Genomic DNA, 18,266 nt, shown 5'->3' on the forward strand with positions numbered 1-18,266 from the left:
AAAAACAACTCACGCTTTTTCAAGGAATTGAGTTTCAACCGCGAGTTATACATTGAGTATAGTGGACTTTCTGTTTCTGCAAGTAATACACAAGTTACCTTGTTGATAGTATCTTGGTCTACCGGAACAGCCTTGAGCCAACGTACCAACGCCTTGACATCCGGATTAGGGCTTCTCGGTGGAGACGACCCACCGTCTACTCTCATGAGGGAGAGATGACCATTATTAGTCCATTGGCCTTGTTTGGTGTTTGCAGATACCAAGTGTCATCACAAGACATTTCAGCGATTCAGGAGAGTGACATGCATAACACAAGGTGTTAACTGCTGTCTGCACACAATGTTACAGTAGCATGCCAGATTCTAATCATTATCCTAACTGACAGATCAGGTTTGAACACATTAGGTACACATCTCCAGTGGTCCATGTGTCAAGTGTCAAGACAGAAAAACAGTTATGCGGAAAACCAGAGCAGGAGGCTTGGATGTGGCAGGGATGGCACAGGTCCATTTTTGTTTATAAAGCATATTCATTATCCCTTTGTGGAAATGTGTGCTCTGCATTTGACCCATCCTAACTACAGTACTTAGGAGCAGTGAGCAGCCACAGTGCCGCACCAGGGGACCAACTCCAGTTGTAATGCCAGTACCTTGGTCAAGGGCAATGGCAGGACAAGGTACCTAACCTGCATGTCTTTTGGTGTGGGAGGAAACTGAAATAACTGGAGGATACCCATGAAGACAGCGTGCTAAATCCACACAGAAAGGCCCCCCGCCGGGGTTCGAACCCAGGACCAATCTACTGTGGCGCTGTGGTGCCCTGTCAGTTATAGATGTGATAAGAATCACAGTCTTTCAAGAGTGCTTGGTCTAAAAAACAGTCCACACCAATGCAACTAGTCGCAACTTGCAACCAGTTGGATGAAATTGCAGTCTCGACTGACCAGTTGCAGATCGGTGCCATTTGGGGATAAGGGTTGCAAGTAGTTGTATTGGTGTGGACTGGCCTAAATAGCAAGCAGTGACAAATGTAAATAAATAGGTAGCCTTCACCACCAAAAACATATTAGCAGTGGAGATACGTTTTATTTGAGCTAAGCTCTTGATGGAGGGTCCAACACTATAGACAAAAGATACATTACTTTAAACTGTATTTTGAGACTGTAATTGGTTTGAATAATTATGTTGTGTGTAACATTGGAATAAAACAGACCTATATTTTGATTTAGGATGGGGTAATGAAGTTCCAAATTGCATATTTTCCATCTACACATCAAACTCTTTAGTCTGTGTGAATAGAACCCTAATTTACCTAATGTTCAAAACAAGCCTGTATTGGCCTTATTTACAATTATATAGTTGACACAATAGTTTTTTGTTTTTTAAAAACATATTTTGGGGTATTTTTACGCCTTTTATGAGTACAGTAGATATAAAGACAGGAAACAGGGAGAGAGAGATGGGGAGAGACATCGTCGAGGAACAGGACTCGAACCTGCGATGCGCTGTCAGGCTACATTAGAGCCGGCTACTGTAAGTGCCAGTTGACGCAATAGTTGACACAAATCACATTAAATATTGATAAGACAAATCAACAGTAAACACTTAATCTCTGCTTTAAACATTAGGGGCCTCAAAAAATGTAACATAACATCACAACATCTCTGTCAGGAGAAAACCTTGTACAGTAAGAGACCGTTACTTTTCAGGAAATAGAAAAACAGAACCTGTGTTCCAATGGATCGATTGTTTCGTTATTTAGTCACAAGCTCTTGTTAATACTTTATTTGTTAAATATTTATAAAACCCACATACCTACATTTTTTCAAAAAGTTTGAAAATGTAAAAAGAAATAGCTAATCAAAAGCTCAGTGAGCTTGAAGATCAGCTCTTTCACTACTTTTGTGTGTCACGGTCATATGACAAAATATGACGGTCGGTCGTATGACCGTCGTTTATGTTTTTCCATTTATAAAAAAAAATCTATAAAAAAAACATAAAAAGATAGTTGAAGATGAAACCTTGAACAAGGTTTCTGCCAGACAGAGACAAAAACAAAGATCCATATACATGCTTACATGGCTGTAACAGATGGCTGTGTGAAGAGAAGACATGATGAACCATAATGTACCTGTGGTGACCACCGAGTTCCTCAGCATGTCAATCTGTTCCTGTTTCCTCTGGACAGAGTTCATCAGGAGCTCCTGGTACTCTTTCTCCTTGTCACTCAACTGGCTCAGCAGTCTGGAACCACATGCATCACCATTCATCAGTGACAATTAACACAAATACTTCCTGATATTGTCGCTTTCGGGGTACTCCAGGGTACTTAAACAAATGTTTATTTGGTGCACTGATATCGGCTTATAAAAAGCCATCACTAGGCACCGAGTGCCGCGCTATGAACTTGTAGATCTGCTATTTTTGAACCCCCCCCCTCCAAATCATGTGGGGGTCTCCCCTGGGGGTCCCGACCCACAGGTTGAGAACCGCTGCTTTAGATAGCTAAATGCTACCTGCTGGTTTCCAGGCGTAGCCCTCTCAGTTCATGGCTGAGGGGACAGCCGGTGGTGACTGGAGGAGGGTCTGTGGGGGAGCCGGGCCTGGCTATGGCTGGTGGACACTCATCTGCAGGCTCCGTCTGTTGTGTTTCTGCTGGCGCCTCCTTCTGGTCAGCGTCAGAAAATACAGGGAGCTCTGATACGCTGAGCCGCTCCGTCTCTGGAGTGCTGTCGTCACACTCAAACGAGGATTGTAGCTGGAGTTTTAGCTCTGGAAGACACACGTGAAAGGGTAAAGGACTGGACATAAACTTAATGTATATCTATCTCTCTATTCATCTATCTATCTATCCATCTACAGCAGGGGTCTTCAACGTTATTCAGCCCAAGGACCCCCTATCTGAAAGCCGAGATGAAGCAGAGACCCCCTCTACATATTGTATAAGATTGTGTTTTCATAGATTTCATAGATGGCTTCATAGACTTGTTTGACAGCACTATCATCAGTGGTGTCTAAATTCATGTTTTTCTATTTATGTGTTAGATTCATGTTAATGTGTATTTTCAGACATTTAACCGCTTAAATCCCCTCAACACTTAGATATTTTTTTCCCTCTACACCAAACCTATTTGCCCGAAAATAGCCGATCTACAAGCTCACAACGCCTCAGAGCTTGATCTGCTATTTTTCGCTACATTTCTCTTCAGAATAAGGATGCTAAGGTTGAAGTGGTTAATGTAAAAAATACCACCCCTTGTTGAAGACCCCTGATCTACAGTATGGACACACACAAAAACATATGTCCTTTTTGTTGGGAAATTAAAAGCGGTGCATGTTATTTGTGTGAATGTATAACCTCAGACCCACTATCCCTCTAGGCTAGAATGGCCAAATACATAGAGGGGGGGTCATAGACATAAAAATGTTTGAGAACCACTGTACTAGGTGATAAGAACTAGGCTGAGAAATGGAACAGTTGTACCTGGCAGGAGCACAGTGATGGCATCTTGCACTGACTGTCTCAGCAGATTGTCCAGAGCAAACATCCAGTGGGGTTTCACCTGCTGTTGTCTCAACACCTTCTTCACCTGAACACAGGAAACAATAGACATATTGTCACAGTGGGTCAATCCACACATGTCCGTTCGCGACCGTTCCTCGTCGGTTCCGTGTCGGTTCCGCGTCGGTTCGGTTCACCGGAAGTTCCATCCACTCCCGGAACGGAGGCGAACGGAGATGTGTGGATTGACCCTATGGGTGCATCCACACATGAGATGCAAGTTGACGCTCGGAAGTCGGTAGTCCCGTCCACTCCCATCGTGTTATGTGAAAAAACGGCAAGACCGCCCGATGCACGTCTGAAACGCATATCCGGGTTCCGGTCTACGTTGAGTAACGGCCAGAAATGGCCGGAACTGGAACAAGGGCTTGGGCCACTAGAGTAAACTTGCATCTTATGTGTGGATGCACCCTAACAGAATGTAGGCAGAAACCTTCAATGTCCAAAACCGTTACTTTTCAGGAAAAAATCACACCCTGTGTGAAGAGAGTGGTGCCTTTGATGAGCCCCGTATTGATGTTGTCATCAATGTTTGTTTATTGGACATACATACATACGGACGGACACACAGACAAAGTCAGATATAGGAGTGCTTGGCACCACTCAAAAAATTACATGCGTTCCATCGGATAAAATGTAGTTATTTAGTCACAAGGTTTTGTTAATGCTTTTCATTGGTTAAATATTTATAAAACCCACAGAAAAAGCGTAAATAGCAGATTTTCAAGCTCACAACGCATCGCGACAGATCGGCTGTTTTCGCTCGTTTTGCGTGACACCGTCATACAACAAAATATACAAAGATATTATTTCATAATTTATTAATTATCTCAAACTACATAAAAATGAAATACGGAGATACAAGGTTTCTGTGAGCACACAGAAGCAATTTCTTTCTTCTTTCCTTGTTGGCCGCTAGTTATCAACACTCTGTATCCTTTGAAGCAGGGGTTTTCAACGGGTGGTCTGTGATGTACCTGGACCCGCTCATTACAGACTCTGTCAAGCGGCACATGTATGAAAGACAGTCCCTTGTAAAGTTCTGGATGAGTTGTCAGGCGGAATACCCAGTAAAGTTCTGGATGAGTTGTCAGGCAGAATACCCAGAACACACAGCAAAGCAAGGAAGTGTTTTTACCTTTTGCAAATATCTCTGTGAGTGTTTCCCCCCCCCCCACACTGGCCCTAAAGAATAAGAACAGGGCCAGGCTGAAGCCCAAAAAAGATATCAGAGTATGTCCCTGTTCCCCACTATATATATCCAAGAATAGACAGACTCTGTGCACCCGACACAACAGTGGTCCTCAGGTTGACTTTTAGTCAGGAGTTGAAAAACCCTGCCGTTTTAGTTGAAACCCCCTGGAACGCATCTGTGTCACTTTATATTTCTTTGGCTATTAAAAAATAGCAGATATACAAGCTCATAGCGCGGCACCGAGTGCCGCGCTACGAGCTTGTAGATCTGCTATTTTTGAAAAATCTTGAAAATTTTCTTTTCAAAAAACTGTTAGGATTTTGATTTTTTTTAGAATCGCCTCAGGTCTTAATGGGTTAAAGGAAAATTAATATTCCAACCAACAGTATAAATTAAAACAATTTGACAATTTCTTCCTCGTTTTGGCAATGGATAAAACCTTGCAAACAGCTCAAGGAGACTAAGCCTTACGGTGGTGTAATGCCGACAATGTATCCATCTGCTCTGAGGTGACCTACCGCATCCTGGAAGTTGAACAGCACTGCCTGCAGGTTGTTAAGAGGTACTGCAGCAGCTAGCAGCAATGCTCGCAGGTTGAGGAGGCTGTTGGTCAGTTGCTTCCTGTCTGGGGAGCGGATGTTTTCTCCCAAGCAGCCAATCAGCTCTGTGATGTGCTCTGAGGTAAGTGATGAGCCTACGCCATGCTTTTAAAAGTTAGAGATGACTTTAAAAGATGTAACAAAACCACACATTGAATGTCAATTATCCTATGTATGTACATTAAGGGTGTTACACCACTATTAGACATTGTACACAAGCTTGATGAAAAGATTAGCATTTATGAAAAACCTCTCTAGATAAACACACACGAACAGCCCCCCACGTATAAATTTAATTCCACAGAATTAAATTCACCGTTTGGGGATCGGCAGTGCATTGACAGTGTCGATAAATACTATACAAAACCAGCCATCCTTGCTTGCTGTCAGCAAGTAGCACCAGTATCAGTAGCATCTATTAAATTGTTAGTTAAACATGCCATAGAAAAAGGAATTACTTATCGATGCTACCATAATCTGTGTCTATACCTTCTGCACTGTGATAACGGTTTCCTCGCTTGATTTGATGATTACATGGGATGGATTACATTTTTGCATTAATCAATGAATGCTCACTCCCCATGGTCTTAAAAGTGTTGAGGGTGATGCACGGTGAGTGTTCTCTTCACCAACCTGAGGCATGGTGTCCTGTATACTGAACACCACGTTGCTGATGTAGTCGGTGAGGACTCGGTGCAGGGTGGCCCTCCTCTCGCTGTCCTTCCTCAGCAGAAACAGACCCAGGTTCTCCCCTGTTGTGGCCGGGCTGCTCATGTCCATTGGAGAGTCCTCTGGAATACTGACCAGCAGGGGGCGATGGAGACATTACTTTCAACACAATATGACAAAAACTATACAAAAGTTATATAATGTAACTATATCATCACATATCATCCCTACAAATACATATCATCCCTACAAATACCTCAGTAAAACGTTGAGGTATTTGTACTTTACTTGAGTATTTCCAATTTCCAATACTTTTACTTCTTTTTACTAATTCTTCTTCTTTTTACTACTTTTCAGCCACAAATTATGATATTATGAAACATACATTAACCACTTTAGCCCTATTTCATACATAGGCTATTTGAAAATAGCCGATCTACAACATGTCGCGATGTGAGCTTGTAGATCTTCTATTTTCAAACATTTTAATACTTTTACTTTTGGTACTTTAAGTACATTTTGATGCCAATACCTTTGTACTTTTACTCAAGTAAATGGCGTGACTCACCTCAGGAAACTGGAAGTGGTGGGTGGGCTCTCTGAGATACCATCTCCTCTGATGACGGATGTGACCCTCCTGAGATCCAGGGAGCAGGAGAAGTCTATCATTTCCGAGTAGGAGTCAGTGTCCTCCACATGGATGGAGATGGGAACAGACAGACTGCGGTGGTAGTAGTCACCTGCAATATCAGAGTCAAACTGTGGTTAGAGGTTTTAGGTTTTTATTTAGACAGACTTATAAAATGTTTTACAAAAACAGACCAAAATGATTATCACAGATACAGTAAGTTGAGAGGTGATTACACATACCTTTTAGTTAACTATGAACAAAGATGGCAAGTATAAATTAGGGTTTCCCAAACTTTGCCATGCCAAGGAACCACAAATAGCACCCCCCTATTTTCAGATGTAAACTGGCAGTGAAGTCTCACCAGAAGAAGGCGATGTGTCTTTAGCCTCTAGTTGCTGTGGAGCCTTGTTCTTCTTCCTGGAGGAAGATCTAAGGAAGCTGTCCTTCAGCAGCTCTGTGGCTGTGGCTCTGTTGTCCGGGTCTGGCTCAAAGCAGCTCATGAGGAAGCGCTTCGCCTCATCAGACATACACTCTGGAACCTTGGGGTGGATCTTGAACATGCCCACCTGAAGCGGGACAGTTTATTTTAACAACTTCATGATTATGAAGAGGGGCTTCTTTCAAATCACGTTGGAGTTTGCATATATAAGAGGCAGAGGTTGCCAGGCAAAGCAACAACATGGCAGATTCTGGCCTAGGTAACATAGATATATCATCTGGGATTTTGGATATTGTAATATCGTTAAATGGCATAAGTGTAGACTTTCCTGGTTTTAATTACTTAAGCCCCATTTTATACTTAAAAAATTGCAAAAATAGCTGATCTACAACTTAAGCTCACATGTTGCGATGCGATGCGTTGTAAGCTTGTAGATCTGATATTTTCACTATTTCTAAAACATTACTAAAAATTAAAAAAGAAAGAATATGACTTTGTCCATATCGCCCAGCTCTAGAAAGATTATAGAAATCCTTAACTGGAGTTGACCTAAATATACCGTACCTTAAACATGGCTGCCTGAGGACTGCCCAGCTCATGGAAGGGTGTTTTCCCTGTGGCCATCTCTATGATAGTACAGCCCAGGGACCAGATGTCTGCTGGCTTCCCATAACCCCGAGGGCCCTGGTCTATGATCTCTGGGGCCATGTACTGGAGTGTTCCTATTGAAAATCATCATGGTGGCGATTAAAAAAGGAATTAAAAGGTAGGGTAAGTGATTTGCTTTGGTTAAAATAAGTGTTAAATAGCTCTATATTCTGATAGTACTCATTGCTATAGAGTGTTTGTTCAGTAAAAGCTGTCTCCTTGTCTCTCCAGCTCTTTATAAAACAGAAAATGCATTTTCGTTTCAGTTTCATTCCCAATTTTATTCAACCAGGACAGAGAACTCAATCAGGATACAGATTAAACAAGTGAAATTGGAAGTGATGACACTAAGAAATGAGCTGACAAAATTGGAACTGGAACTCTACACAAATTAAGCTTAAAAATGGGTACTTATCCTGATTGGCTGAGATTTTGACACCTACCGAAACATTTATTTTCTGTTTATTAAAGAGCTGGAGAGACAGGGAGACATCTGTTACTGAAAAAACACTATAGCAATGATTACTATCAGAATATAGTATTATATAGTAGTATTTTAACCTTTTAACAAAATACTTTTTGTTTTAACCAAAAAATATCACTTACCCTACCTTTAATCATTGTGATTTGATAAATCTGTGGTCCCTTTTATGCAGGTGAAATGCAATGCATCCATTCAAAGAAAATAGTTAACTGGATACAGTGCACATAATACACAACCACAAAGTGCCACATGCACTTTCTTTTTTTTTGTCTGTTCATCCAGGTCATCTTACCAGCAAAGGTTTCAGTACATGGGTTGATCCCTGCTAACCGCTTGGAGGTGCCAAAGTCTGAGATCTTCAGCACACCACTGTAGGTATTGATCAGTACATTATCCCCCTGTGTGAAAACACATGCATTACAATATTGCACACATATTGCATTATTCATGCTTTGTAATGCCTGATTTATACTTGGCTGTGTGCCATGTCAGTACCTAAAATAAGCGACCTACAAACAACCCATCACGGTGCAATACATTTTGACTTTGTAAATTGGTTGTCGATTATTGGTGCGTGACAACGGTTTGCAACTAAGTATAAATTATCCTTTATAGGTACTCAAATATGTCAAAAGAGAAGAGACTCCATTAACAAGCTCCATGCTTACTTTGATGTCTCGATGGACTATCTGGTTGTCATGGAGATACTTGAGCCCCTCCAGGATCTGTTTTGTGTAGAAGATGATGGTGGCTTCATTGTCTTTCAGAGGACCCCATTTAGAGCGGAGGAGAGATGACAAGCTTCCTATGCAAAACAAAACACAACACAACTCTGTCATCTTCTCCAGCAATTTAGAGACATTGCATCTTTACTGGTGACATGCATGGTGTTTGTGTTTTATTAGTGTTAATCGAGTTGTTTAAAATATTGTTTTCCACATTCAGTCGTTTGTGAAAGACAGAGGTAAAGAGAGAATACAATTTGTGTTGGGATTGCACTGCAGAGGAAAATAATAGTCAATGTTCAACAAGTACAGAGGAAAAATAATGGTCAATGTTCAACAAGTGAGGGATAAACTATTTAAAATCTTTGACTATAGAAACTGGTTCCTCACGTGTCGTACTGTTTGTCTGCAAGTGAAACACAAACGTTTTTTTTGCCAAGTTGTATGTAACCATATCTGTGCTTCCTAGAACAACAAATGATATGAACTTCACTTTGAATATATTTTTCCACAAACAGCAGTGCATTGTCTTACTTAGCTGGCAAGATTTTCATTCACCCACTTCCTTTATCGGTGCCTGGCAGTAAACACAGAAATCCAATACACAGGAATACAAACACATGAACACACACACACCCACACACACACACACACACACACACACACACACACACACACACACACACACACACACACACACACACACACACACACACACACACACACACACACACACACACACACACACACACACACACACACACACACACACACACACACACACTCCCTCTTCCTGGCAGCTAAATAATGGCATTGTATTGAAACAAGCGCCTGGCTTTCAGTTCTCTGACCAGAAGTTTGGCTTCTGCTGGTCTGCTAAGCAAAGAATGGGGTTAATTCTTACCTAACTGAATGTTCCACTGAGTGGGTTTCAAAACAGTGACAAAATAACATTTGAATGAACACTTAAATACTTATGTAAAGTGGCATGCTGACTACAGAAATGTTGCATCACTGAAAGGCCGTCATGTGGATTATACCAGGGACAAGTGACTTGGATTTGAGCTCTTCCTTGGACCGAATTGTGGATTATACCGACAAGTGACTTGACTTTTTTATTTGCTCTTCCTCATGGACCTACTTGCGGATTATACGAGTGTCAGTCTACTTTATGTGGATTATGCAGTCGACACGCACTGACATTTTGCACCTTAATCCCATGTACAACGTACTGACTTGTCTTTTTTGGAGTTTTTTTCTAGCACCTTAGCGAACGTCCATAAGTCCTTTATATCTGATCTCAGGTACCAGTACCATGTGTAAATAGGTAGATAATTTGTTATTTGTTTGATCTCCTTTCCCCCCTTGCCCCCTTGATACCAATACTTTTGTACTTTTACTCAAGTGCATTTTGAATTACGGACTTTTACTTGTAACAGAGTATTTCTACGTTGCAGTATTGATACTTTTACTTCGTAAAGCATTTGAGTACTTTTTCCACCACCGATAACAATATATTAAATGAACATCCAAGGAGTATGACAGCATTGACACCACTAGAACCCGCACCTCCAGGAACCTCCTCCATGAAGATCTTGATGAAACCATCCTGGCTGACAGATCCCAAGTACTGGACGATGTTTCGGTGCTTCAGCCTCTTGTGGAGGGCGATCTCCTCATGAAGGGGCTGGGAGTACCTGGGAGGAAAGAGGGGACAAACATAAGCAACTTTATACAATGTTCAAACAAAGACAAGTGGTCACTGCCTCTGGTGGATTATACCACACTGAAAGGTTCTAATTTAACCCATTAAGACCTGAGGCCGATTCTACAAATGCCTTCTAAATCAGTAATTCTGAGATTTCTTCGTGTCAAGGACCCCCAAATTGATACATCTATGGCCATGGACCCCCCATCTGAAAATATTTTGTGCCAGGGACCCCCAGAAGAGGTGTTTTGTGTTTTCGATATATTTTTCATATAAACCGCTCACAAAATGTAAGGAAACTTGAATTTGGGCCATTATATCTCCCCTTTACTAATACCAATCAGTAAAGTGTTATATATCATTTTTATCAGTGATTAGTCCCCTTTACAACGAGGTACAGCTTGTAAGCATCGGGCATTCATGGAATGAGCAACACAGGCAAACGCGTGGGTAGCGCCGAGCAAAAATGTGCCAAAATGGCCTGTTAGACTTTTCTGCTGACATTCAATGTTGTGACATTCATGACATTCAATGGGCTTCAGGTGTGTGACTGCCTCACAGGTGAGTGACTGGCACCTGAACATGGGTTCTGCAACTTTGTTGAGTTTGTGTATGCTCCAAGCAGCAACACTGCCCCCATGGAAAGATGCCACTTTTGTCAGGATAAGGCCTGTGCAACAGGGCAAGTGAAGCTGGTGTTCCGTTATGCAGAGTGACAGCATTATTTGGTGTTAGCCCTGGTACCATTTCCAAACTTAGGACCAAGTTCTGTGAGACTGGTGAAGTCAACAAGGAAGACAACAAACTAAGACCCCTTGCTTCACTGAGGAACCATAGATTTACAGGCAAGATTTGCACAACGGTACCAAAGACAGATGTCAAAGTTGCAGGGTCCATGCTCAGGTGCAGGTCACACACCTTTGACTGGCACACACCTGCCTGCAAATGGTACCAGGGCTGACATCAAATAATGCGTAATCTGTGTAACGGAACACCAGCTTCACTTGCCCTATTGCACAGGCCTTATCCTGAGGGGACAAACGTACCAACTTTCTATGGGGGCAGTGTTGCTGCTTGGAGCATACACAAACTCAACAAAGTTGCAGAACCCATGTTGCAGAACGCAAAGTTGCAGAACCCACCTCTCAGCAGGTGTGTGCTGGCAGGTCGCTCAAAACAAGAGCGATTACCAGCAAAAGCATATTGGGTGATTTTGGCACATTTTTGCTCGGCGCTACCCACACGTTTGCCTGTGTTGCTCATTCCATGAATGCCCGATGCTTACAAGCTGTACCTCGTTGTAAAGGTGACTAATCACCGATAAAAATGATATATAACACTTTACTGTTTGGTATTAGTAAAGGGGAGATATAATGGCCCAAATACAAGTTTCCTTACATTTTGTGAGCGGTTTATGTTAAAAAATAGCAGACGTTCAAGCTTGTATATGTGCTGTTTTTGAGAACCACTGTTCTAAACCAATGTTCTAAATCCTAAGAGTTTTCTGACTAGCCTGACACTCATTTCCTTTCACTCCATTATTCAGTCTGAAAGCCCTCTCAGTGCAGCAGTTTTCTGAGATGGGGGAGTGGCCAAAGTGGGACTCTTTAGCGATTGATTCATACTGGATTAACCCAATCCCGATTGGCCCGGGCCACCGGTTAGATTTTCAACCGAGAAAACCCTGCCTTCTACAGCGTCACCAGACCCTGAATGTGAGGCTAGAAAGCCAGGCTAGAAAAACACATGATGCTATATATAGCTAAAATCTAAAACTACACAGATGCTTTCCCAGATTTAATGGGTTAAGGTATCATCCTCATCATCATCTCTGCTGTTTCACCTCCTAACTTGAAATAGTTTTAATAGGTTGAGTGTTTGACCTATGGCTCACCAAAGCATGCTGTTTCTTTTTTTTTTTACATACATTTGTGCCTTAACCAATTAAACCCAATACTTAGTTGAAAGGATTCCCAAGGGCTACACTAGACATCTGAAAAGAGCAGATCTTGCAACACGTTGTGTGCTTGTAGGTCTGCTATTGTCACCAATTGTTAACCCCACAACAGGGATGCTAAGGTTAAAGTGGTGGAAACCTAGTTTTGCATCCTCAAAAAATAATAACATAGCTCCTCTGACAGCTGTTTGTAAAGTGTGGTTTGCTGCACACTTTAAAAAAGTGATTTAGGCTTCCCTTACTTCCACAGAAGACTAGGCAATGGAGCTGAGCTCTTTGGGGAGGTTAGCGGATCGTAAACATGGAAAGGAAAAATGCCAACGCACATCCATCTCCTCTGGGATTTGTAAGATCACTGCCAAATGTTTTCCAACTAAGGACACTATGAAGGAACCAGCTGGTAATCATTTTAACATGAGAGAAATGTCTTTGAATGCAAACAAGTGAGGGAAATGTATTTGTAATTTGTGAGAGTCTACTTGTGATATTTACTTCCTTATTTATTTTTTATTGAATACCCGATTGGTCAATAAAGGCATTCTGTGGTCTATTATTGCCTGATGGCAGACAGCTGATAACAGACTGATGCTCTGCCTCTGTTTTTATGTTGCTTGGGGAGCAGAAGCTTGTAAGCTAATAAAATATTTGTTAATCAATACTCTGAGTCAAATTATTGATTTGATATACAGAGGCAGTCATTATTGAAAACAAAACAAAACCTTCAAGATGAAGCAGGGATGACACAAATATGAAATAGTAAACTATATATATTTATATTTTCTGCACATACGTGCTGTCCTTCTCAGGGATCTCCTTGATGGCAATGCGGACTTGGTTGCTCAGGTCCCTCCCAGCGTAAACCACTCCATATGTCCCTTTACCTAGAACCACCTTGTCTCCCTTCTCATTTGTCTCGTAGATGTACTGCAGAATGGCATGGAGAGGAACAGACAAAGCCAAAGTCAAAAGTGAAAGCGTCTGAAGAACTGAAAGGAATTTCACAAGTGGCTGCAAACAGTGGTTGCTCGCCATGTTGCTCAACGAAAATAGATGATTTACAAGCTCACAACACGTCGCTTTGCAATGCGCTGTGAGCTTGTAGATCTGCTCATTTCGGTGCTCAACGTCAGTGAGCAACTAAGTATAATCAGGCTCACAGACTTCGACTCAGACAGAAACTTTCCAAGTTCAAGAAATATCATATATGCATGCAGACACACAAGCTAAGTCAACTGTGAGAAAAATACGATGGTGGTATGGGAATATATTTTGTCTTCAACTTTTGACCTATAGCTGCTGTTTTAGGGGTTTATTTTACTTTCTTTTACTGGTCAAGGCAAGGGAACTCAAAAATAGAATGTAATTTCTGGCAGAGACAGGACTGTCACTGACCTCCAGTATTCCTCCAGTGAGACGACTGGGGTCCTCCACAGGGGCCTCAGCCTGGCGCAGCAGGGAGTTCACCAGCTCACAGAAACTAACAGCGGGAGAACATGGCAGGATGTTACGACAAAGAAGAATCTGTCCCTAACTGACCTGAATACATAAAGTCCAAATATAAACAGCGAGCGACACAGACATTACACTGTCTAAAGCTCTGCGGAGCATTGCAACTAGTGTTATTTGACACACACACACACACACACACACACACACACACACACACACACACACACACACACACACACACACACACACACACACACACACACACACACACACACACACACACACACACACACACACACACACACAGCAATTTCCCCAAAGTGGGCGAGAGAAGAAATTATGAAATAAAACCCATTTCCCCTTCTGTGTAATGTTGACATTGTCCATTGAAGTGAGAGTGAACAGGATCCATCTGTCTTTTGGCATTGCCTTCAACAGGGGAGGAGATTGTATGATTCATAGCGTGATCACATCACACCCATTATCCCTGGCCATTAGCCTGAGAATGTGTCTATTTGTGTTTCTGTCTGTGCATCTTTGCCTGCTTGCTTTCCTGACACCAGGTTTATTGTCAGTTAGTAAGTCAGTAATGCATGAATCAGACTTCTGTCTTTTAGTGAGTCTGTTTATTGTAAGCCAACCAATCACCCAGTCAGTGGGTGGGTCAACCAGACTGCAACTGTGTGCATCTTCTCAAACTGCTGGTTACTCAATTCAAATCAGGAAGATGTATGGCCACAATAATATATTTGCATTGCCAAAATAGAATATTTGTTTTATCTACGTTACAACAAGCAACACAAATATGCATGCTATACTGTATATGCATACATGTAGATGCCATTGTTAACCATGCCCCCCCCCCCCCCCCCCCCCACCCCCACACACACACACACACACACACACACACACACACACACACACACCTCACCCTTTACAGTGCAGCTCTGTGGGGAAGCAGAGCTGGAAGTCATCAGAGTTATAGTGGACATACAGGAAGCAGCTCCGCTCATCAATCTTGGACGCACTGGAAGTGAAGAAATGAATCAAAGATGAACGCATTGAAACGCATAAAAATTAATGCTGTCAATATGTGCAACAGGTTGCTGCAGATGTTCTATCAGTCTGACTCTATAGTAACAAAGAAAGGATACCAACAAAATTAACTAGTTGGTGAGGAAGGTTAGCTTCATTGATGGAGTTAAGCTGGACAGTCTGCAGGTGGTTGTGGGGGGAGGAGGAAGAGGAAGCTGGACGCTATCCTGGTAAACCCCTCTCATCTCTATGATGAGCATGTTCAGCCACAGACTCTCGGCACACCATAAAGCGACTTGGACAGTCCGTTGTACCAGTAGCAATCGGGCTCCATGACCAAACCCCATTATGAGAGCTCAAGACCTGTCTATTCTGTTCTTTGAGGTAGAATATCGAAATGGATGAGATGATTGAACCACTGAGGTATTACGTTCTACCAAAAGCTTTGAGAGGACATGAACAGTAAACTAACAGGTAAGAACGTCTGCTAGGGGTGACTAAGAGCACAGGCCACATATAAAACATAATGCTCATAGTCTTCCCCAGATTATTATCTGATAAGAATTGTCCAAGGAGCATTTGAAGGAGGCAATACTTGTACAATACTGTACTTTAGACTGCTAAAGTACACAGTGACTTTGGTCAGTGGCCAGCAATGACATGCACAAAAACAAACGTCAAGCAACAAATGCTAAAAGAGCATTGAGAGGAAATTAAAAGAAAACCAGACAGATAGCCAAGGCTTTCAAAGAAAACACATTTGTTTTGGCTCTTCTGACTTGAACACACCCAGTGCCATAAGCAGAAAGACGTAGGCTTAAAGAAGTTAGCACATGTTGTACTCCTCCTTACCTCACTCCTCGGATTGCAGAGGCTGGGAAAGTCCACTGGTGTAAGCCTTTCTGTGGAAGCAGAGATTTTGTTAAATACAAGAGGGGAGGAAAAAAAGTGCCTGCTCAAACAAGCACTCAGAGTGTGCAGTGAACAAATACGGTCAGATATATTTACACATACACGTGAAAATGAAAGAGACACTGCGTAAGCAGCCCTCAGGCAGCAAGGTGCGGCAGGATTCCACACGACACTCAAAGAAAACACCTCATTCCTTTTCTGGTTAAACATGGACTAGGCCGTAAACCAATGCAAAGGGAATAAGTCATATGGATAGACGTAACCTGCTTTTATTGCACTGGTTCTCTCATGCAGAAGGCACAGGTATTCAGGGGCAAGTGGCTACGGGGCGGTCAGAGGGTCTACATACCTTTAAGGGTGTGACGTGTTTCAGCTGAACAGTGCGGCTCACGTCCTCTTCACTCACACACACTATGGCTGGTTGTAACACTTTGGTGGGTTCCAGAATCAGCACCTGACAAACAACACATAAAAATGGTAGTGGCTCCTGAGCTCACTGTGCATTGCATATTGTTGCTCACTGTTACTATGATGCTGCAATGTCCAAGAAGCCAAACAAAAGTAATTTTTACTCTATGTACCTGTAAACAAAAAAGTTACCTTGAACAAACAGCAAAAGCCGAGAGCTTTGGACCAACCTAAATTTGGCAACGGTATGTTAAAATGGTTGAGTTTAGGCATTTCATTAGATTAGTGAAGTTTAGTCAGGTTAAGTGTTGTTAAGGTCAGGATAAGGATCTGGGGGGGGGGGGGGTAACCACAAGCTGTATGACTTCAAACTCCTGGATTTGAAGCGTGTAACTTGAAATTGCGTACTGGTACTGGTTCAGGAGGACATGACCAACAAACAATGACTCTTCCCCTGATTAAGCAAGAATACAATATAGCTTAAACAAAGCATGGCTTGGAGCCAAAACTCCACTGAACATGACCCATTAGTCACGATTGTGAAATTATGTGGGGGTTACTGTTCACACGACTCCCTCTGATTTTGAATAGGATGACATGTTTCATTATTAGCAACTTTTATACAGAGATCCTGTAATAATGACGTGAAGAAGGCTGGAGAAAGGAATAGGGAAATAAATACAATAATATAGTTAATTAAAAGATTCATGTCCAGTTATCTGTGTGTGGCAGCCACTCTCTCCACACTTGCCACTGCCGCACCAGCAAACTGCCGTTGTGTGATCATAGAAAACAATGGAGCTACTGTGTGTAAACACATACCGCGGTGGTCCCACTTACGTTGTCTCCCCCCTGTGCACCATAGCCAACCCTGCCACACTGAAGTCCACTGGTTGATCAGAGTGGCTGTGCTCAAACATATAGGCTACATAGTAAATTTGACTTTTCATGAATGACATTGGTGTTATAGATAGTGCTTGAATTGGGCTGGCCCAATGTACAGTACCAGTTCTGATTTCTGCCCACCTGAGCACACGTATTAGCCTACTTACTGTATAATTACACACCAAAGACTATAAAAATGGTACCCAATCCATATGCTTCCCTGCTTGGAATTTAGCATCAAGGGCTGGATGGGGGTATGTCCCTGTGACATACTAGTGTAATTTCCAGGGGGTGTTCTTGTACATCAAGCTGTCTCAGTCAAAGGAAACAGGATAATGTACTAGGCACCTGACCTATGGGTCACATGGCTTGAAGGCTACTTATTTACTCTAATTTTTACTTACTCACTTACTGGTGTGAGGGAATTATGAGATAATGCAATATTCCATTCATTCCCACTTCTTGTGTGTTTCTCCAACTGAGTGCTCTGTTATGTCTGGAGCCCAGCCTAAGGCAGGGCGAGGTTTCCAGATAAGCAGAACTCCCATCTGTTGACCTCGGACCTGTGATAGCCTGGGGTGTACGATGAACATTTGAGGGAGATAAGAGTTTTAGGGAACCTCGGTGTAAAGATTCTTTTCATGTCAGCTGTTGTCGGCCGAGAAAGCCATTGGATTCCCTTCCTTTTAGTACGTTATGACAATCAACTTGCAGACACTTCGTTGTGTGGTTGTTATTATTATGTCAAAGTTATGTTATTGTTGCTTTTAATGGATTGATTTGAAAAGTCTTGCCGAAAATAGTCCTTATAGAAATGATTATATCAAACGTCCCTGATCAATTAGACTAAATGAAAACAAACGTGAAAAATAAAGCCATTGATGGGAAAATTGTGTTGTGGTAAGAAATGTGTCTATGTACACCGGTGTGGTCCTTGCATTTTCTGTTTTTGTTACCACAT

General features: G+C 42.1%; 1 protein-coding gene across 2 annotated transcripts in view; it reads right to left on the reverse strand.

Annotated features, from left to right (window-relative positions):
* Window positions 1-18,266, reverse strand: part of LOC311042710 (mitogen-activated protein kinase kinase kinase 5) — a 28,257-nt gene that overhangs the window by 2,672 nt on the left and 7,319 nt on the right. For both annotated transcript variants that reach the window (XM_084053632.1, XM_084053633.1), the window contains exons 10-26: window positions 16,362-16,466; window positions 15,953-16,002; window positions 14,997-15,092; window positions 14,009-14,093; window positions 13,407-13,540; window positions 10,521-10,648; window positions 8,895-9,031; window positions 8,519-8,624; window positions 7,659-7,816; window positions 7,017-7,221; window positions 6,593-6,764; window positions 5,989-6,154; window positions 5,275-5,460; window positions 3,484-3,589; window positions 2,516-2,771; window positions 2,131-2,243; window positions 99-196 (exon numbers count right to left, since the gene is read on the reverse strand). In XM_084053632.1, coding sequence (XP_083909758.1) covers window positions 99-196; window positions 2,131-2,243; window positions 2,516-2,771; window positions 3,484-3,589; window positions 5,275-5,460; window positions 5,989-6,154; window positions 6,593-6,764; window positions 7,017-7,221; window positions 7,659-7,816; window positions 8,519-8,624; window positions 8,895-9,031; window positions 10,521-10,648; window positions 13,407-13,540; window positions 14,009-14,093; window positions 14,997-15,092; window positions 15,953-16,002; window positions 16,362-16,466 — 2,301 coding nt within the window. The remainder of the gene's footprint in view (window positions 1-98; window positions 197-2,130; window positions 2,244-2,515; window positions 2,772-3,483; window positions 3,590-5,274; window positions 5,461-5,988; window positions 6,155-6,592; window positions 6,765-7,016; window positions 7,222-7,658; window positions 7,817-8,518; window positions 8,625-8,894; window positions 9,032-10,520; window positions 10,649-13,406; window positions 13,541-14,008; window positions 14,094-14,996; window positions 15,093-15,952; window positions 16,003-16,361; window positions 16,467-18,266) is intronic.

This window comes from Gymnoscopelus microlampas (genome assembly GCF_963454915.1).
Source record: "Gymnoscopelus microlampas genome assembly, chromosome: 3".
Taxonomy (NCBI): Eukaryota; Metazoa; Chordata; class Actinopteri; order Myctophiformes; family Myctophidae; genus Gymnoscopelus; species Gymnoscopelus microlampas.